Source organism: Vanellus vanellus (assembly GCF_965231255.1).
Source record: "Vanellus vanellus genome assembly, contig: HAP1_SCAFFOLD_1984, whole genome shotgun sequence".
NCBI lineage: Eukaryota > Metazoa > Chordata > Aves > Charadriiformes > Charadriidae > Vanellus > Vanellus vanellus.
The window spans coordinates 1-22,200 of record NW_028128860.1 but is presented as its reverse complement, the minus strand read 5'-3'; the positions used below and the strand labels follow the sequence as shown (position 1 = coordinate 22,200).

Genomic DNA, 22,200 nt, shown 5'->3' with positions numbered 1-22,200 from the left:
GGGTCCCCAATATGGGGGGGGGGGGTCCCTAACATGGGGGGGGGGTGTCCTAAGTATGGGGGGGTGGGTCTTGTTATGGGGGGGGGTCCTGATATGGGGGGGGGTCCTTGATATAAGTTGGGGGGTCCTAATATGGGGGGAGGGGTCCCTAACATGGGGGGGGGCCTAATATGGGGGGGGTCCTAATATGGAGGGTGGTGTCTTGATATGGGGGGGGTCCTGATATGGGGGGGGTCCTAATATGGGGGGTGTCCCTAATATGGGGGGGGGGCCCTGGTATGGGTGGGGGGTCCTAACATGGGTGGGGGGTCCTAATATGGGGGGGGGTCCTAATATGGGGGGGGTGTCCTGATATGGGGGGGGGGGTGCTAATGTGGGCGGGGGTCCTAATATGGAGGGTGGTGTCTTGATATGGGGGGGGTCCTGATATGGGGGGGTGACCCTAATATGGGGAGGGGGTCCTGATATGGGGGGGGGCCCTAATATGGGGAGGGGGGTCCTGATATGGGGGGGGGGGGTGCTAATGTGGGGGGGGGTCCTGATATGGAGGGGGGGTCCTAACATGGGGGGAGGGGTCCCTAATATGGGGGGGTCCCTAATATAGGTGGGGGGGTTCTAACATGGGGGGGGTCCCAATATGGGGGGGGGGGTCCTAACATGGGGGGGGGCCCTAATATGGGGGGGTCTTGTTATGGGGGGGGTCCTGATATGGGGGAGGTCCTGATATAAGTGGGGGGGTCCTAATATGGGGGGGTCCTAACATGGGGGGGGTCGTCCTAATATGGGGGGGGGTCCTGATATGGGGGGGGGGCCCTAATATGGGGGGAGGGGTCCCTAACATGGGGGGGTCCTAATATGGGGGGGGGCCCTAATATAGGTGGGGGGGTTCTAACATGGGGGGGGTCCCCAATATGGGGGGGGGGTCCTAACATGGGGGGGGGTGTCCTAATATGGGGGGGTGGGTCTTGTTATGGGGGGGTCCTGATATGGGGGGGTGGTCCTGATATAAGTGGGGGGTCCTAATATGGGGGGAGGGGTCCCTAACATGGGGGGGGGGCCTAATATGGGGGGGTCCTAATATGGAGGGTGGTGTCTTGATATGGGGGGGGGGGTCCTGATATGGGGGGGGTCCTAATATGGGGGGGTGTCCCTAATATGGGGGGGGGGGCCCTGGTATGGGGGGGGGTCCTAACATGGGTGGGGGGTCCTAATATGGGGGGGGTCCTAATATGGGGGGGTGTCCTGATATGGGGGGGGGGGGGTGCTAATGTGGGGGGGGGTCCTAATATGGAGGGTGGTGTCTTGATATGGGGGGGGTCCTGATATGGGGGGGTGACCCTAATATGGGGGGGGGGGGTCCTGATATGGGGGGGGCCCTAATATGGGGAGGTGGTCCTGATATGGGGGGGGGTGTGTGCTAATGTGGGGGGGGGTCCTGATATGGAGGGGGGGTCCTAACATGGGGGGAGGGGTCCCTAATATGGGGGGGGGCCCTAATATAGGTGGGGGGTTCTAATATGGGGGGGGGGGGTCCTAATAATGGGGGGGGGTCCTAACATGGGGGGGGCCCTGATATGGTGGGGGGGGGTCCATGGCACCCACCGCCCTTGCTGGGGGGGGGGGGGGGGGGTGGCGGGTAATGGGGGGGGCGGGGGGGGTGATGCCCACCCTGTTGCCCCCCCCCCCCCCCCCAAAAAAAAAGGGGGGCCCTTTTGACCCTCAGGGGTTCCCCCCCCCCAAAAAAAAGGCTTCGAGGGCGTCACCTGCGAGAAGAACGTGGACGACTGCCGCGGGCACAAGTGTCTCCACGGGGGCACCTGCGTGGACGGGGTCAACACCTACAACTGCCGATGCCCACCCGAGTGGACGGGTACGGGGGGGGGAGGGGCCCGGGGGGGGCCCGGGGGGGAGGGGGGAGTTGAGGTGGTGAAGGAAGGGGGGATGGTGGGGGGGATGGAGGGGGGCATCGAGGTGGGCATCAAGGTGGGCATCAAGGTAGGGTTGGAGGGGAGGATGGAGGTGGGATGGAGGTGGGATGGAGGTGGGGATGGAGGTGGGCATCAAGGTGGGCATCGAGGTGGGGATGGAGGTGGGGATGGAGGTGAGATGGAGGTGGGCATCAAGGTGGGATGGAGGTGGGGATGGAGGTGGGCATCAAGGTGGGCATCAAGGTGGGCATCAAGGTGGGGTTGGAGGGGAGGATGGAGGTGGGGATGGAGGTGGGCATCAAGGTGGGCATTGAGGTGGGAATGGACATGGGATGGAGGTGGGAATGGAGATGGGGATGGAGGTGGGGATGGAGGTGGGGATGGAGGTGGGCATCAAGGTAGGGTTGGAGGTGGGATGGAGGTGGGATGGAGGTGGGAATGGAGGTGGGGATGGAGGTGTGCATCAAAGTGGGCATCAAGGTAGGGTTGGAGGGGAGGATGGAGGTGGGGATGGAGGTGGGAATGGAGGTGGGGATGGAGGTGGGCATCAAGGTGGGCATCGAGGTGGGGATGGAGGTGGGGATGGAGGTGAGATGGAGGTGGGGATGGAGGTGGGGATGGAGGTGGGCATCGAGGTAGGGTTGGAGGTGGGATGGAGGTGGGAATGGAGGTGGGGATGGAGGTGGGCATCAAAGTGGGCATCAAGGTAGGGTTGGAAGGGAGGATGGAGGTGGGCATCAAGGTGGGGATGAAGTGGGATGGAGGTGGGCATCAAGGTGGGCATCAAGGTGGGGTTGGAGGGGAGGATGGAGGTGGGCATTGAGGTGGGAATGGACGTGGGATGGAGGTGGGGATGGAGGTGGGGATGGAGGTGGGCATCAAAGTGGGCATCAAGGTAGGGTTGGAGGGGAGGATGGAGGTGGTCATCAAGGTGGGGATGAAGTGGGATGGAGGTGGGCATCAAGGTGGGCATCAAGGTGGGGATGGAGGTGGGATGGAGATGGGGATGGAGGTGGGCATCAAGGTGGGCATCAAGGTGGGGATGGAGGTGGGATGGAGATGGGGATGGAGGTGGGCATCAAGGTGGGCATCGAGGTGGGAATGGAGGTGGGGATGGAGGTGGGAATGGAGGTGGGATGGAGGTGGGCATCAAGGTGGGCATCAAGGTGGGGATGGAGGTGGGATGGAGGTGGGAATGGAGGTGGGGATGGAGGTGGGGATGGAGGTGGGGATGGAGGTGGGATGGAGGTGGGGATGGAGGTGGGCATCAAGGTGGGAATGGAGGTGGGATGGAGGTGGGGATGGAGGTGGGAATGGAGGTGGGCATCAAGGTGGGAATGGAGGTGGGATGGAGGTGGGGATGGAGGTGGGAATGGAGGTGGGGATGGAGGTGGGGATGGAGGTGGGGATGGAGGAGGGGATGGAGGTGGGATGGAGGTGGGCATCAAGGTGGGCATCAAGGTGGGGATGGAGGTGGGATGGAGATGGGGATGGAGGTGGGCATCAAGGTGGGCATCGAGGTGGGAATGGAGGTGGGGATGGAGGTGGGGATGGAGGTGGGGATGGAGGTGGGCATTGAGGTGGTCATTAAGGTGGGCACCATGTGGTCACTGAGGTGGACGTCAAGGTGGGCACCAGGGTGGTCATCAAAGTGGGTGGAGGTGGTCCCTGAGGTGTGGACCGGAGTGGTCGTTGAGGCAGGGACGGAGGTGGGCACCAGGGTGGTGACAAGGTGGTCACTGTGGTGGGGACTGAGGTGAGGACCCAAGTGGGCATCAGGGTGGACACCAGGGAGGTCCCCGAGGTGGCCACTGGGGTGGCGACCCCGGTGGTCCCTGGGGTGGCAACCAGGGTGGGCACCAAGGTAGACACCAGGGTGGTCATTGAGGTGGACGTCAAGGTGAGGACCAGGGTGGGCACCAGGATAGTCATTGAGGTGGGCACCATGGTGGCGACCAGGGTGGTCATTGAGGTGGATAAGGAGGTGGAGACCGAGGTGGTCAACAAGGTGGGCACCAGGGTGGTCATCAAAGTGGGTGGAGGTGGCCACTGGGGTGACGACCACGGTGGTCATTGAGGTAGGGATGGAGGTGGGCACCAGGGTGGTGACAAGGTGGTCACTGTGGTGGGGACTGAGGTGAGGACCCAAGTGGGCATCAGGGTGGACACCAGGGAGGTCCCCGAGGTGGTGTGTGGGGTGGCAACCCCGGTGCTCCCTTAGGTGGTCCCTGAGGTGGCCCCCAAGCTGCTCAGCGGGCAGCAAACCAAGTTGACCCCCTGAGATGTTCTCAGGTGGTCTCCAAGAAGGTTCCTCCCCAAGACCTCTTTGACCCCACGTCCCTCCACCCCCCATCCTCCCCCACCCCCCAGGCCAGTTCTGCGCCGAGGACGTGGACGAGTGCCAACTGCAGCCCAACGCTTGCCACAACGGGGGCACCTGCTTCAACGCCCGAGGTGGCCACGCCTGCGTCTGCGTCAACGGGTGGACGGGGGAGAGCTGCAGCGAGAACATCGACGACTGCGCCACCGCCGTCTGCCTCAACGGGGCCACCTGCCACGACCGCGTGGCCTCCTTCTACTGCGCCTGCCCCATGGGCAAGACGGGTGAGGAGGAAGCGGGGCGGGCTGCCGTGGGGTGGGGAGAGGTTGGGTGGCACCATCATGAGGTGGTCACCCATTTTGGGTGCTCTCCCATGGGGTGGGCACCCTGGGGTGGCGTTGGAAGAGGTTGGGTGGCACCATCATGAGGTGGTCACCCACTTTGGGTGGTCTCCCATGGGGTGGGCACCTTGGGGTGGCTTTGGCAGAGGTTGGGTGGCACCATCATGAGGTGGTCACCCACTTTGGCCACCCTCACTTGGGGTGGGCACCCTGGGGTGGCGTTGGAAGAGGTTGGGTGGCATAATCATGAGGTGGTCACCCACTTTGGGTGCTCTCCCATGGGGTGGGCACCCTGGGGTGGCGTTGGAAGAGGTTGGGTGGCACCATCATGGGGTGGTCACCCACTTTGGCCACCCTGGCACGGGGTGGGCACCCTGGGGTGGCTTTGGCAGAGGTTGGGTGGCACCATCATGGGGTGGTCACCCACTTTGGGTGCTCTCCCATGGGGTGGGCACCGTGGAGTGGCGTTGGAAGAGGTTGGGTGGCACCATCATGAGGTGGTCACCCACTTTGGCCACCCTCACTTGGAGTGGGCACCCTGGGGTGGCGTTGGAAGAGGTTGGGTGGCACCATCATGAGGTGGTCACCCATTTTGGGCACTCTCCCATGGGGTGGGCACCCTGGGGTGGCGTTGGAAGAGGTTGGGTGGCGCCATCATGAGGTCGTCACCTACTTTGGGTGCTTTCCCATGGGGTGGGCACCCTGGGGTGGCTTTGGAAGAGGTTGGGTGGCACCATCATGAGGTGGTCACCCATTTTGGGTGGTCTCCCATGGGGTTGGCACCCTGGGGTGGCATTGGAAGAGGTTGGGTGGCACCATCATGAGGTGGTCACCCATTTTGGGTGGTCTCCCATGGGGTTGGCACCCTGGGGTGGCATTGGAAGAGGTTGGGTGGCACCATCATGAAGTGGTCACCCACTTTGGCCACCCTCACTTGAGGTGGGCACCCTGGGGTGGCTTTGGCAGAGGTTGGGTGGCACCATCATGGGGTGGTCACCCACTTTGGCCACCCTCACTTGGGGTGGGCACCCTGGGGTGGCGTTGGAAGAGGTTGGGTGGCACCATCATGAGGTGGTCATCCACTTTGGGTGCTCTCCCATGGGGTGGGCACCCTGGGGTGGCGTTGGAAGAGGTTGGGTGGCACCATCATGAGGTGGTCATCCACTTTGGGTGGTCTCCCATGGGGTGGGCACCCTGGGGTGGCTTTGGCAGAGGTTGGGTGGCACCATCATGAGGTGGTCACCCACTTTGGGCACCCTCACTTGGGGTGGGCACCCTGGGGTGGCTTTGGCATGTGTTGGGTGGCACCATCATGAGGTGGTCATCCACTTTGGCCACCCTGGCACAGGGTGGGCACCCTGGGGTGGCGTTGGAAGAGGTTGGGTGGCACCATCATGAGGTGGTCACCCACTTTGGGTGGTCTCCCATGGGGTGGGCACCCTGGGGTGGCATTGGCATGGGTTGGGTGGCACCATCATGAGGTGGTCACCCACTTTGGGCACCCACACATGGGATGGGCACCCTGGGGTGGCTTTGGCATGGGTTGGGTGGCACCATCATGAGGTGGTCACCCACTTTGGGCACCCTCACTTGGGGTGGGCACCCTGGGGTGGCTTTGTCATGGGTTGGGTGGCACCATCATGAGGTGGTCACCCATTTTGGGCACCCTCCCATGGGGTGGGCACCCTGGGGTGGCGTTGGAAGAGGTTGGGTGGCACCATCATGAGGTGGTCACCCACTTTGGCCACCCTCACTTGGGGTGGGCACCCTGGGGTGGCTTTGGCATGGGTTGGGTGGCACCATCATGAGGTGGTCACCCACTTTGGGTGGTCTCCCATGGGGTGGGCACCCTGGGGTGGCGTTGGCATGGGTTGGGTGGCACCATCATGAGGTGGTCACCCACTTTGGGCACCCACACATGGGGTGGGCACCCTGGGGTGGCGTTGGAAGAGGTTGGGTGGCGCCATCATGAGGTGGTCACCTACTTTGGGTGCTTTCCCATGGGGTGGGCACCATGGGGTGGCTTTGGCATGGGTTGGGTGGCACCATCATGGGGTGGTCACCCACTTTGGCCACCCTGGCACGGGGTGGGCACCCTGGGGTGGCTTTGGCAGAGGTTGGGTGGCACCATCATGGGGTGGTCACCCACTTTGGCCACCCTCACTTGGGGTGGGCACCCTGCGGTGGCGTTGGAAGAGGTTGGGTGGCACCATCATGAGGTGGTCATCCACTTTGGGTGCTCTCCCATGGGGTGGGCACCCTGGGGTGGCGTTGGAAGAGGTTGGGTGGCACCATCATGAGGTGGTCATCCACTTTGGGTGGTCTCCCATGTGGTGGGCACCCTGGGGTGACTTTGGCATGGGTTGGGTGGCACCATCATGAGGTGGTCACCTACTTTGGGTGCTCTCCCATGGGGTTGGCACCCTGGGGTGGCTTTGGCATGGGTTGGGTGGCTCTATTGTGGGTTGGGCCCCCCTTGGGCACCCATGGGTGCCCTGACGCCCCGGTGGGTGCCAGGTCTGCTGTGCCACCTGGACGACGCCTGCGTCAGCAACCCGTGCCACAAGGACGCCATCTGCGACACCAACCCCGTCAACGGCCGCGCCATCTGCACCTGCCCCCCCGGCTTCACCGGCGGCGCCTGCGACCAGGACGTTGACGAGTGCTCCATCGGTGGGTGGGGGGGGGGGGCACCCATGGGTGGGGGGAGGCACCCATGGATGGTGGTGGGGCATCTGTTGATGGTGATGCCCCCATGAATGGTGGGTTTGCATGGGCAGGACTGCACCTCCATGGGCGATCACCGTGGCGGGGGGGACCAAGAAGGGGAGCACCCATGGTTGTGGGACACCTATGGGTGGGGGACACCCATGTGTGGTGGGCACCCATGGGTAGGGGGCACCCATGGGTGGTGGTGGGGCATCCGTTGATGGTGATGCCCCCATGAACGGTGGGTTTGCATGGGCAGGACTGCACCTCCATGAGTGATCACCGTGGCAGGAGAACCAAGAGGGGCGACCACCCACGGGAGTGGGACACCCATGGGTGGGAGGCACCCATGAGTAGAAGGCACCCATGGGTGGCGGTAGGGCGTCCATTCATGGTGATACCACCAGGAGTGGTGGGCAGAGACCACGGCCAAAACTGCACCTCCATATGTCATCCCCGTGGCATGGAGGACACCCATGGGTGTGGGACACCCACGAGTAGGAGGCACCCATTGGTGGGGAGCACCCATGGCTAGGGGGCACCCACGGGTGGTGGTAGGGCGTCCATTCATGGTGATACCACCAGGAGTGGTGGGCAGAGACCACGGCCAAAGCTGCACCTCCATATGTCATCCCTGTGACATGGAGGACACCCAATGGTGTGGGACACCCACGAGTAGGAGGCACCCATGAGTAGGGGGCACCCATGGGTGACGGTAGGGCGTCCATTCATGGTGATACCACCAGGAGTGGTGGGCAGAGACCACGGCCAAAACTGCACCTCCATATGTCATCCCCATGGCATGGAGGACACCCATTAGTGTGCGACACCCACGAGTAGGAGGCACCCATGGGTTGTGGCCCCAAGAAGGAGAGCACCCATGGGTGCCGACGTCTCTCCCCGTCCCCTCCAGGCGCCAACCCCTGCGAGCACTTTGGGCGCTGCGTGAACACGCAGGGCTCCTTCGAGTGCCGCTGCGGCCGGGGCTACGCGGGGCCCCGGTGCGAGAGTGACGTCAACGAGTGCCTGTCGGGTCCCTGCCGCAACCAGGCCACCTGCCTGGACCGCATCGGGCGCTTCACCTGCATCTGCATGGCCGGTAGGGGCCACCACCCATGGGTCCGGGAAGACGTGGGGTGAGGGGCTGGGGTGGAGGTGGGTGCTGGGGTGGTTGCGGGACGTGGAATGGGACCTGGTGTGGTTCTGGGGTGGGTGTGGGACCTGGTGTGGGTGCTGGGATGGGTGTGGGACCTGGTATGGGTTCTGGGATGGGTGTGGGACCTGGTGTGGGTGCTGGGATGGGAGTGGGACCTGGTGTGGGTTCCGGGGTGGTGGTGGGACCTGGTACGGGTTCTGGTGTGGTGCTGGGATGGGTGTGGGAGCAGGTATGGGTTCTGGTGTGGTTCTGGGATGGGTGTGGGACCTGGGATGGGTTCTGGGATGGGTGTGGGACCTGGTGTGGGTGCTGGGATGGGAGTGGGACGTGGTATGGGTTCTGGGGTGGTGGTGGGATGGGTGTGGGACCTGGGATGGGTTCTGGGATGGGTGTGGGACCTGGTGTGGGTGCTGGGATGGGAGAGGGACGTGGTATGGGTTCTGGAGTGGTGGTGGGACCTGGTACGGGTTCTGGTGTGGTTCTGGGATTGGTATGGGACCTGGTATGGGTTCTGGGATGGGTGTGGGACGTGGTATGGGTGCTGGGATGGGAGTGGGACGTGGTATGGGTTCCGGGGTGGTGGTGGGACCTGGTACGGGTTCTGGTGTGGTTCTGGGATGGATGTGGGACATTGTGTGGGTTCTGGGTTGGGTGTGGGACCTGGAAAGGGACCTGGTGTGGTTCTGGGGTGGGTGTGGGACCTGGAGTTTCACCTGCATCTGCATGGCCGGTAGGGGCCACCACCCATGGGGGGGGGGGGGGGCGGGAAGACGTGGGGTGAGGGGCTGGGGTGGAGGTGGGTGCTGGGGTGGTTGCGGGACGTGGAATGGGACCTGGTGTGGTTCTGGGGTGGGTGTGGGACATGGTGTGGGTTCTGGGGTGGGTGTGGGACCTGGTATGGGTTCTGGTGTGGTGCTGGGATGGGTGTGGGACCTGGTGTGGGTTCTGGGATGGGTGTGGGACCTGGTGTGGGTGGTGGGATGGGTGTGGGACCTGGTGTGGGTTCTGGGATGGGTTTGGGACCTGGTGTGGGTGCTGGGATGGGAGTGGGACATGGTATGGGTTCTGGGGTGGTGGTGGGACCTGGTATGGGTTCTGGTGTGGTGCTGGGATGGGTGTGGGACCTGGTATGGGTTCTGGGGTGGTGCTGGGATGGGTGTGGGACCTGGTGTGGGTTCTGGGATGGGTGTGGGACCTGGTGTGGGTGCTGGGATGGGTGTGGGACATGATGTGGGTGCTGGGATGGGTGTGGGACGTGGGATGGATGTGGGTCCTGGGATGGGTGTGGGGCCTGTGCCGGGACCTTCTATGGGACCTGGGCTGGGTCCCGCTACGGGTCCCGGTGGGTCCAGGCAGGTTTCACCTCCACTTGCTCAGCCGGTGGGTGCCCCGAGGGGGCACGGGGAAGGCATAGCGGTGGCGGTGGGTGTCGGGGTGGGGGTGAGGGTGGCGGTGGGTGTCGGGGTGGGGGTGAGGGTGGCGGTGGGTGACGGTGACGGTGGGCGCAGGGTTCAGCGGACCCCTCTGCGAGGTGGAGGTGGACGAGTGCCAGAGCAGCCCCTGCGCCAACGGCGGCCGCTGCCACGACCTGGTCAACGCCTTCTCCTGCTCCTGCCCCCCCGGTGAGCACCCACCCCTCAGCACCCACCCCTGGGGCACCCACCTCCCCCTGGGAACCCACCTCAACATCAACCACCTCCATGGGGACCCACCTCCAGTGCCCATCTTGGGGGGGGGGGGGGGGTTGCTCCAGGCTGAGGTGGCACTTTTGGGGGTGCAGGAGGTCTGGGGTGCCCCGAGAGGAGCTTTTTTTGGGGGGGGGGGGGGAGGGGGAGGACTTCACCCCACCCATGGGTGCCCCCCCACCCAGGTTTCTCGGGTCCCACCTGCCAGACGGACATGGACGAGTGCGCCAGCACCCCCTGCCGCAACGGCGCCCAGTGCCTCGACCGCCCCAACGGCTACGAGTGCCGCTGCGCCGAGGGTGAGTCCCTCCCCCCCACCCACCCCCGGACCCCCAGCACCCATGGGTGGGCATGGAACCCGGCATTGACCACCCAACGTCCATGGGTGGCTGTGGAACCCCAACATTGACCACCCAGCACCCATGGGTGGGCATGGAACCCGGCATTGACCACCCACCATCCATGGGTGGCTGTGGAACCCCAACATTGACCACCCAGCACCCATGGGTGGGCATGGAACCCGGCATTGACCACCCACCGTCCATGGGTGGCTGTGGAACCCCAACATTGATCACCCAGCACCCATGGGTGGGCATGGAACCCGGCATTGACCACCCACCGTCCATGGGTGGCTGTGGAACCCCAACATTGATCACCCAGCACCCATGGGTGGGCATGGAACCCGGCATTGACCACCCACCATCCATGGGTGGCTGTGGAACCCCAACATTGACCACCCAGCACCCATGGGTGGGCATGGAACCCGGCATTGACCACCCAACAGCCATGGGTGGCTGTGGAACCCCAACATTGATCACCCAGCACCCATGGGTGGGCATGGAACCCGGCATTGACCACCCACCATCCATGGGTGGCTGTGGAACCCCAACATTGACCACCCAGCACCCATGGGTGGGCATGGAACCCGGCATTGACCACCCACCATCCATGGGTGGTTGTGGAACCCCAACATTGATCACCCAGCACCCATGGGTGGGCATGGAATCCGGCATTGACCACCCACCATCCATGGGTGGCTGTGGAACCCCAACATTGACCACCCAGCACCCATGGGTGGGCATGGAACCCGGCATTGACCACCCACCGTCCATGGGTGGCTGTGAAACCCCAACATTGACCACCCAGCACCCATGGGTGGGCATGGAACCCGGCATTGACCACCCACCGTCCATGGGTGGCTGTGGAACCCCAACATTGACCACCCAGCACCCATGGGTGGGCATGGAACCCGGCATTGACCACCCACCATCCATGGGTGGCTGTGGAACCCCAACATTGACCACCCAGCACCCATGGGTGGGCATGGAACCCGGCATTGACCACCCACCATCCATGGGTGGCTGTGGCACCCCAACATTGACCACCCAGCACCCATGGGTGGGCATGGAACCCGGCATTGACCACCCAACAGCCATGGGTGGCTGTGGAACCCCAACATTGACCACCCAACACCCATGGGTGGCCATGGAACCCCAACATTGACTATCCAACATCCATGGGTGGCCATGGAACCCCGTCGTTGCCCATCATGGCACCCATGGGCACCCCTGCCTTCATGGTATTGGCCATTTTGCACCCATGGGTGTCCCTGACCTTCTCCCCTTGCCCAACCTGCACCCATGGTGTCACCAGCCCCGTGGCATTGCCCACCCTGCCACCCATGGCTGTCCCTGACCTTCTCCCATTGCCCAACCTGCACCCATGGGTGTCCCTGACCTTCTTCCATTGCCCAACCTGCACCCATGGGTGTCCCTAATCCTCCACCATTGCCCGTTCTGCACCCATGGGTGTCCTTGACCTTCTCCCCTTGCCTGTCCTGCACCCATGGTGTCACCAGCCCCATGGCATTGCCCAACCCACACCCACGGCTGTCCTCAACCTCCTGCCGTTGCCCACCCTGCCACCCATGGGTGTCCTTGACCTTCTCCCATTGCCCAACCTGCACCCATGGGTGTCCCTAATCCTCCACCATTGCCCGTTCTGCACCCATGGGTGTCCCTGACCTTCTCCCCTTGCCTGTCCTGCACCCATGGTGTCACCAGCCCCGTGGCATTGCCCACCCTGCACCCATGGTGTCACCAGCCCCATGGCATTGCCCAACCCACACCCATGGCTGTCCTCAACCTCCTGCCATTGCCCACCCTACAACCCATGGGTTTCCCTGACCTTCTCCCCTTGCTCGTCCTGCACCCATGGGTGCCCCCCAACCCCCTTTCCCCACCCACCGTATCCGTCAGGTTTCGAGGGACCTCTCTGCGAGCGCAACGTGGACGACTGCTCGCCGGACCCCTGCCACCACGGCACCTGCCTGGACGGCATCGCCAGCTTCTCCTGCGCCTGCGCCCCCGGCTTCACCGGCTACCGCTGCGAGCTGCAGCTGGACGAGTGCCACAGCAGCCCCTGCCGCAACGGCGGCAAATGCATCGACCGCATCGACGCCTACCAGTGCAACTGCCCACCCGGCACCGCCGGTAGGGCGTGGGGTGGAGTGGGGTGGGGTTGGGGTTGGGTAGGGAGGTGGAGGGTCTTCTCTGGTTGGCGCTGGTTGTCATGTAGAGTCTTATGTGGTCATGGGGTGGTCGATGGAGACGGCGGTGGGTCCCATCAGGGTGTTTGTTGGGTGCTGGACACGGGGTTGGGGCTTATCTGGTCATGGGGTGGTTGATGGAGATGATGCTGGGTCCCATCAGGGTGTTTGTTGGGTGCTGGACATGGTGTTGGGGCTTAACTGGTCATGGGGGGGTTGATGGAGATGGTGTTGGGTCTTATCTGGTCGTGGGGTGGTTGATGGAGATGATGCTGGGTCCCATCAGGGTGTTTGTTGGGTGCTGGACATGGTGTTGGGTCTTATCTGGTCATGGGGTGGTTGATGGAGATGATGCTGGGTCCCATCAGGGTGTTGGGTGGTTGATGGACGCAGGGTTGGGTCTTATGTGGTCATGGGGGGGTTGATGGAGATGATGCTGGGTCCCATCAGGGTGTTTGTTGGGTGCTGGACACGGTGTTGGGGCTTATCTGGTTGTGGGGTGGTTGATGGAAATGGTGTTGGTTCTTATCTGGTCATGGGGTGGTCGATGGGGATGGCATTGGGTCCCATCAGGGTGTTGGGTGGGTGCTGGACACGGTGTTGGGGCTTATCTGGTCATGGGGTGGTTGATGGAGATGATGCTGGGTCCCATCAGGGTGTTGGGTGGTTGATGGACACGGTGTTGGGGCTTATCTGGTCATGGGGTGGTTGATGGAGATGATGCTGGGTCCCATCAGGGTGTTTGTTGGGTGCTGGACATGGTGTTGGGGCTTATCTGGTTGTGGGGTGGTTGATGGAAATGGTGTTGGTTCTTATCTGGTCATGGGGTGGTCGATGATGACGGCGGTGGGTCCCATCAGGGTGTTGGGTGGGTGCTGGACATGGTGTTGGGGCTTATCTGGTCATGGGGTGGTTGATGGAGATGATGCTGGGTCCCATCAGGGTGTTGGGTGGTTGATGGACACGGGGTTGGGTCTTATGTGGTCATGGGGTGGTTGATGGACATGGTGTTGGGTCCCATCAGGGTGTTTGTTGGGTGCTGGACATGGTGTTGGGTCTTACCTGGCCATGGGGTGGTTGCTGGTCATGGCATTGGGTCTTATCTGGGCACTGGGTGGGTGCTGGATGTGGCGTTCGGTCCCACCTGGGCACTGGGTAGAAGCTGGACATGGCGTTGGGGTCCCATTTGACCACAAAGTGGGTGCTGGATGTGGGGTTGGGTCCCATCTGCTCATGGGGTGGGTGGTGGACGTGGTGTTGGGTCCCACCTGGGTGTTGGGTGGGTGGTGGACGGGGTGTTGGGTGCCATCTGGTCATGGGGTGGGTGCTGGACGTGGCGTTGGGTCCCATCTGGTCATGGGGTGGGTGCTGGACGTGGGGTTGGGTCCCACCTGGGTGTTGGGTGGGTGCTGGATGTGGCATTGGGTCCCATCTGCTCATGGGGTGGGTGCTGGACGTGGCATTGGGTCCCACCTGGGTGTTGGGTGGTTGGTGGACGTGGTGTTGGGTGCCATCTGCTCATGGGTGGGTGCTGGACGTGACGTTGGGTGCCATCTGCTCATGGGGTGGGTGGTGGATGTGGCGTTGGGTCCCACCTGGGTGTTGGGTGGGTGGTGGACGAGATGTTGGGTCCCATCTGGTCATGGGGTGGGTGCTGGGTGTGGTGTTGGGTCCCACCTGGGCACTGGGGTGGGTGCTGGACGTGGCGTTGGGTCCCACCAGTGCATGGAGTGGGTTCCACCGTGGGTTGATCACCGGGTGCCACCACATCCGCCCGTGAGCAGGTGCTCCGTGGGTTGCCATCAACCTGGTGGGGCTCAGCCCCGTCACCTTTGGGTGCCTCAACCGCTGACGGGACGGGTGCTGAGGTGGGACCACCCTTGGGTGCCAGGTGTGAACTGCGAGTTGAACCCCGACGACTGCGCCAGCGCCCCCTGTGTCCACGGCGTCTGCCGGGACGGCATCGACCGCTACGACTGCCTCTGCCGGCCCGGCTTCACAGGTGGGGGGGACCCATGGGTGCTGCTGGGAGGGGGTGGGGGGTGGGGGGGGGCCACCCTGCCCACCGGGTGCTCGTTGGGTGGTAGGAGACCACTCCTGGTAGCGGATGTCCTAGCGTGGGTGGTAGGAGAACTCGGTGGTCATTGGGTGCTCCCATGGGTGCTGGAGGTCCTCCACGTCCACTGGGTGCTCCCATGGGTGCTGAGGGGCCTTGGTGGCCACTGGTTGGTCCCATGGGTGCTGGGGGGCCTCGGTGCCTGTTGGGTGGTAGGAGACCACTCCTGGTAGCGGACATCTTAGCGTGGGTGGTAGGAGAACTCCGTGCCCATTGGGTGCTCCCATGGGTGCTGGAGGTCCTCCACGTCCACTGGGTGCTCCCATGGGTGCTGAGGGGCCTTGGTGGCCACCGGTTGGTCCCATGGGTGCTGGGGGGCCTCGGTGCCCGTTGGGTGGTAGGAGACCACTCCTGGTAGCGGACATCCTAGCGTGGGTGGTAGGAGAACTCGGTGCCCATTGGGTGCTCCCATGGGTGCTGGAGGTCCTCCACGTCCACTGGGTGCTCCCATGGGTGCTGAGGGGCCTTGGTGGCCACTGGTTGGTCCCATGGGTGCTGGGGGGCCTCGGTGCCCGTTGGGTGGTAGGAGACCACTCCTGGTAGCGGACATCCTAGCATGGGTGGTAGGAGAACTCGGTGGTCATTGGGTGCTCCCATGGGTGCTGGAGGTCCTCCACGTCCACTGGGTGCTCCCATGGGTGCTGAGGGGCCTTGGTGGCCACCGGTTGGTCCCATGGGTGCTGGGGGACCTCAGTACACACTGGGTTCTTCCATGGGTGCTGGGGGTCCTCTGTGTCCACTGGGTGCTCCCATGGGTGCTGAGGGGCCTTGGTGGCCACCGGTTGGTCCCATGGGTGCTGGGGGACCTCAGTACCCATTGGGTTCTTCCATGGGTGCTGGGGGTCCTCCACGTCCACTGGGTGCTCCCATGGGTGCTGAGGGGCCTTGGTGGCCACTGGTTGGTCCCATGGGTGCTGGGGGGCCTCGGTGCCCACCGGGTGCTGGGGAGGGCACGGTGCCCGTTGGGTGGTAGGAGACCACTCCTGGTAGCGGATGTCCTAGCGTGGGTGGTAGGAGAACTCGGTGGTCATTGGGTGCTCCCATGGGTGCTGGAGGTCCTCCACGTCCACTGGGTGATCCCATGGGTGTTGGGGGTCCTCTGTGTCCACTGGGTGCTCCCATGGGTGCTGAGGGGCCTTGGTGGCCACTGGTTGGTCCCATGGGTGCTGGGGGGCGTCAGTGGTGGGCGCCTATGATGGGTGCCCACATTGGGTGCCCCAGTTGGGTGTCCCATTGATTGTCCATGTTGGGTGCCCACGTTGGGTGCCCACGTTGGGTGCTGCATTGATTCTCCACGTTGGGTGCCCCGGTTGGGTGTCCCATTGATTGTCCTCATTGGGTGCCCCAGTTGGGTGTTCCATTGATTCTCCACATTGGGTGGCCATGTTGGGTGTCCCATTGATTGTCCACGTTGGGTGCCCACGTTGGGTGCCCCATTGATTCTCCACATTGGGTGGCCATGTTGGGTGTCCCATTGATTGTCCTCGTTGGGTGCCCATGTTGGGTGTCCCGGTTGGGTGTCCCATTGATTGTCCTCGTTGGGTGCCCCAGTTGGGTGTCCCATTGATTCTCCACATTGGGTGGCCATGTTGGGTGTCCCATTGATTGTCCACGTTGGGTGCCCCATTGATTGTCCATGTTGGGTGCCCCGGTTGGGTGTCCCATTGATTGTCTACGTTGGGTGCCCCGGTTGGGTGCCCCATTGATTCTCCACGTTGGGTGCCCATGTTGGGTGTCCCGGTTGGGTGTCCCATTGATTGTTCTCGTTGGGTGCCCCAGTTGGGTGTTGCATTGATTCTCCACATTGGGTGGCCATGTTGGGTGTCCCATTTATTGTCCACGTTGGGTGCCCATGTTGGGTGCCCCAGTGATTGTCCACGTTGGGTGCCCCGGTTGGGTGTCACATTGATTCTCCACATTGGGTGCCCATGTTGGGTGCCCCAGTTGGGTGCCCCATTGATTGTCCACGTTGGGTGCCCATGTTGGGTGTCCCATTGATTCTCCACATTGGGTGCCCATGTTGGGTGTCCCATTGATTCTCCACGTTGGGTGCCCATGTTGGGTGCCCCAATTGGGTGCCCCATTGATTCTCCACATTGGGTGCCCATGATGGTTGCCCCTGGTGGGTCGCCCATTGATCACCCACGCTGGATGCCCCCATCGGGTGCCCGTATTGGGTGCTCCCATTGACTACCTAGACAGGGACCCTCAGTTGGGTGCCCACCAGGGTGCCCCCACCGCCACCCGTGTCCCCCTCCCCCCGCCCAGGTCCCCGTTGCACCCTGGAGATCGACGAGTGCGCCTCCAACCCCTGCCACGAGGGTGGCACCTGCGTGGACGGCGCCAACGGTTTCACCTGCCTCTGCCCCCCGGGCACCCGCGACACCCAGTGCCGCCCCAGCACCCTGCCCTGCCGCAGCAGCCCCTGCGCCCACGGCACCTGCCGCGACCACGGCGATGGGTGAGCACCCAACCGGCAGTGGCTTGGAGGGTGCCCATGGGTCACCATGCCCAAGTTCAGGGGTGCCCGAGGTTGTCCATGGGTGCTGGTGGGTGGGTGGTGGGAGGTCAAGGGGGTCCATGGGTGCCCGAGGTTGTCCATGGGTGCTGGTGGGTGGGTGGTGGGAGGTCAAGGGGGTCCATGGGTGCCCGAGGTTGTCTATGGGTGCTGATGGGTGGGTGGTGGGAAGCCAAAGGGGTCCATGGGTGCCCGGGGTTGTCCATGGGTGCTGATGGGTGGCTGGTGGGAGGCCAAGGGGGTCCATGGGTGCCTGAGGTTGTCTATGGGTGCTGATGGGTGGCTGGTGGGAAGCCAAAGGGGTCCATGGGTGCCTGAGGTTGTCCATGGGTGCTGATGGGTGGCTGGTGGGAGGCCAAGGGGGTCCATGGGTGCCCGAGGTTGTCCATGGGTGCCTGAGGTTGTCTATGGGTGGTGATGGGTGGGTGGTGGGAAGCCAAGGGGGTCCATGGGTGCCCGGGGTTGTCCATGGGTGCCCGAGGTTGTCTATGGGTGCTGATGGGTGGGTGGTGGGAGGTCAAGGGGGTCCATGGGTGCCCGGGGTTGTCCATGGGTGCTGCTGGGTGGCCGTGGGTGCTCAGATGAGGGAGGGTGTGCCCATGGTTCTCCATGGTGGGGGGTGTCTGGAGATGTCCATGGGTGCCTGTGGGTGCTTCAGAGGGTACCTACAGCTGCCTGATGGAGCACCCATGGGTGCTCCATGGGGGGCGGGCTGGGGGGCGGCGCTGCCTGAGGGTGCCCCTGGGGGCCGGGGGTTGGGGGTGCCCATGAGTGTTTGGGGGGACACCAGGGGAGAAGCCCATGGGTGCTCACGGGGGTGCCCATGGAGAAGAGGGGGGGGTGGGCGCTGGCTGGGGGCACCCTTGGGTGCCCAGCACCCATGGGTGTCCCATCTCTCCCCCCCCCCCCCAAAATAGGTTCACCTGCCAGTGCCAGGCGGGCTGGGGGGGGCCCACCTGCGCCCGGAGGGAGGACCCCTGTGCCACCCGTCCCTGTCACCACGGGGGGACCTGCGCCCCCCTGGGGGGGGGGTACCGCTGCCACTGCCCCCCCGGCTACCAGGGTACGGCCCCCCCCGGGGGGACCCCCCACCCCCTGCCCACCCCGGGGACACCTTGGGGACACCCTGGGGACACTCCTGCCCACCCTGGGGACACGCTGGGGACCCCCTGGGGACCCCCTGGGGACACGCTGGGGACACTCCTGCCCACCCTGGGGACACCACAGGGACCCCTCTGCCCACCCTGGGGACCCCCATGGGGACCCCCTGCCCACCCCGGGGACACCTTGGGGACACGCTGGGGACACCCTGCCCACCCTTGGGACCCCCTGGGGACACCTTGGGGACACTCCTGCCCATGCCGGGGACACCACGCCCATGTCCCCTGCCATGCCCATGTCCCCTCCTGTCCCCCTGTCCCCTCCTGTCCCCATGTCCCCATCACACCCATGTCCCCTCCTGTCCCCATGTCCCCTCCTGTCCCCGTGTCCCCACCACGCCCATGTCCCCACCATACTCCTGTCCCCTCCTGTCCCCATGTCCCCATCACGCCCATGTCCCCTCCTGTCCCCATGTCACCACCACAGCCATGTCCCCACCATACTCCTGTCCCCAGTGTCACCACCTTCCAACCACACCCATGTCCCCTCCTGTCCCCCTGTCCCCTCCTGTCCCCATGTCCCCACCACGCCCATGTCCCCTCCTGTCCCCCTGTCCCCTCCTGTCCCCATGTCCCCTCCTGTCCCCATGTTCCCACCACACCCATGTCCCCTCCTGTCCCCCTGTCCCCTCCTGTCCCCATGTCCCCACCACGCCCATGTCCCCTCTTTCCCCATGTCCCCTCCTGTCCCCATGTTCCCTCCTGCCCCCTGTCCCCTCCTGTCCCCCTGTCCCCTCCTGTCCCCATGTCCCCTCCTGTCCCCATGTCCCCTCCTGTCCCCCTGTCCCCTGCTGTCCCCATGTCCCCTCCTGTCCCCATGTCCCCTCCTGTCCCCGTGTCCCCACCACACCCATGTCCCCTCCTGTCCCCATGTCCCCTCCTGTCCCCATGTCCCCACCACACCCATTTCCCCTCCTGTCCCCCTGTCCCCTCCTGTCCCCATGTCCCCACCACACCCATGTCCCCACCATACTCATGTCCCCTCCTGTCCCCATGTCCCCATCACACCCATGTCCCCTCCTGTCCCCATGTCCCCTCCTGTCCCCATGTCCCCACCACACCCATGTCCCCTCCTGTCCCCCTGTCCCCTCCTGTCCCCATGTCCCCACCACGCCCATGTCCCCACCATACTCCTGTCCCCTCCTGTCCCCATGTCCCCATCACGCCCATGTCCCCTCCTGTCCCCCTGTCCCCTCCTGTCCCCCTGTCCCCTGCTGTCCCCCTGTCCCCTGCTGTCCCCATGTCCCCACCATACTCATGTCCCCACCATACTCATGTCCCCTCCTGTCCCCATGTCCCCTCCTGTCCCCATGTCACCACCACGCCCATGTCCCCATCACACCCATGTCCCCTCCTGTCCCCATGTCCCCTCCTGTCCCCGTGTCCCCAGGGTGACACGTGTGTCCCCCCCCGCAGGCGCGCAGTGCCAGCTGGAGGTGGACCAGTGCTCCTCGGGGCCGTGCCACCACGGGGGCACCTGCCTGGGTGGCGCTGGCACCTACCGCTGCCTCTGCCCCCCACCCTACACAGGTGGGCACCCATGGGTGCTGGGGGGGCTCCGAGGGGGCGGGGGGGGGGGGGTGCTGTGCCATACCCTTCACAGGTGGGCACCCATGGGTGCTGAGTGGCACCGTGGGTGGAGGCTGCAGAGCTGGTGGCTCTGTCCCATGTCCTCATGGGTGCCACCGCGCCCTGAGGGGTGCCACCACACTGGGTGTCCCCATGGTGGCCATGTCCTCTTGGTTGCCACCATTCTGGGTGACCTGATGGGTGCCACCACGCTGGGTGTCCCCATGGTGGACATTTCCTCATGGGTGCCACCATGCTGGGTGACCTGATGGGTGCCACCATACTGGGTGTCGCCATGGTGGCCACATCCTCATGGGTGCCACCACGCTGGGTGACCTGCTGGATGCCACCATGCTGGGTGTCCCCATGGTGGACATTTCCTCATGGGTGCCACCACGGTGGGTGTCCCCGTGGTGGCCACATCCTCATGGGTGCCACCACGCTGGGCGACCTGCTGGATGCCACCACACTGGGTGTCACCATGGTGGCCATGTCCTCATGGGTGCCACCATACTGGGTGACCTGATGGGTGCCACCATGCTGGGTGTTGCCATGGTGGCCACGTCCTCTTGGTTGCCACCATGCTGGGTGACCTGATGGGTGCCACCATACTGGGTGTTGCCATGGTGGCCACGTCCTCATGGGTGCCACCACACTGGGTGTCCCCATGGTGGCCATGTCCTCATGGGTGCCACCATGCTGGGTGACCTGATGGGTGCCAACTTGATGGGTGTCCCCATGGTGGCCACATCCTCATGGGTGCCCCCACGCTGGGTGTCCCCATGGTGGCCACGTCCTCATGGGTGCCCCCACGCTGGGTGTCCCCATGGTGGCCATGTCCTCTTGGTTGCCACTATTCTGGGTGACCTGCTGGATGCCACCACACTGGGTGTCACCATGGTGGCCACGTCCTCATGGGTGCCACCATACTGGGTGTCCCCATGGTGGCCATGTCCTCATGGGTGCCACCATGCTGGGTGACCTGATGGGTGTCACCATGCTGGGTGTTGCCATGGTGGCCACGTCCTCTTGGTTGCCACCATGCTGGGTGACCTGATGGGTGTCACCACGCTGGGTGTCCCCATAGTGGCCACATCCTCATGGGTGCCCCCACGCTGGGTGTCCCCATGGTGGCCACATCCTCATGGGTGCCCCCACGCTGGGTGTCCCCATGGTGGCCACATCCTCATGGGTGCCCCCACGCTGGGTGTCCCCATGGTGGCCACATCCTCATGGGTGCCACCATGCTGAGTGTCACCATGGTGGCCACGTCCTCATGGGTGCCACCATGCTGGGTGTTGCCATGGTGGCCACGTCCTCTTGGTTGCCACCATGCTGGGTGACCTGATGGGTGTCACCACGCTGGGTGTCCCCATAGTGGCCACATCCTCATGGGTGCCACCACGCTGGGTGTCCCCATGGTGGCCACATCCTCATGGGTGCCCCCACGCTGGGTGTCCCCATGGTGGCCACATCCTCATGGGTGCCACCATGCTGAGTGTCACCATGGTGGCCACGTCCTCATGGGTGCCACCACGCTGAGTGTCGCCATGGTGGCCACATCCTCATGGGTGCCACGATGCTGGGTGTCCCCATGGTGGCCATGTCCTCTTGGTTGCCACTATTCTGGGTGACCTGCTGGATGCCACCATACTGGGTGTCACCATGGTGGCCACGTCCTCATGCGTGCCACCATACTGGGTGTCACCATGGTGGCCATGTCCTCATGGGTGCCACCATGCTGGGTGACCTGATGGGTGCCACCATGCTGGGTGTTGCCATGGTGGCCACGTCCTCTTGGTTGCCACCATGCTGGGTGACCTGATGGGTGCCCCCACGCTGGGTGTCACCCCGCGGGTGGCGGTGGCCGACGGTGTCCCCGTGGCGCAGGGCGGGCGTGCGAGGTGGCCCTCACTCCCTGTTCCCCCAACCCCTGTGACAACGGTGGCATCTGCGTCCCCACCCCCGAGGACTACGGGGGCTTCACCTGCCGCTGCCCCCCCGGCTGGCAAGGTACCCGCACCCATGGGTGGCCCCCCCCGCCCCCCTCCCCCCGCCCCCGGGCCCCCTGGCACCCATGGGTGGCCCCCGGCACCCTCAACCCCCCCCCCCCCCCCACTTTGTCACCCTGACCCCCCCCATCACCATCA

At 64.2% G+C, this 22,200-nt stretch overlaps 1 protein-coding gene across 1 annotated transcript; it reads left to right on the top strand.

Annotated features, from left to right (window-relative positions):
• Positions 1-1,747: 1,747 nt before the first annotated feature.
• Positions 1,748-22,063, top strand: LOC309684003 (uncharacterized protein; the record flags this gene model as incomplete). The annotated part of the gene is made up of 12 exons (XM_082499970.1): positions 1,748-1,870; positions 4,299-4,532; positions 7,107-7,262; positions 8,212-8,397; positions 9,963-10,076; positions 10,325-10,438; positions 12,398-12,631; positions 14,579-14,689; positions 17,072-17,264; positions 18,239-18,384; positions 19,898-20,011; positions 21,941-22,063. Coding segments are annotated over 12 exons (1,848 nt in total), but the record flags the coding sequence as incomplete, so codon positions are not given.
• Positions 22,064-22,200: the final 137 nt, after the last annotated feature.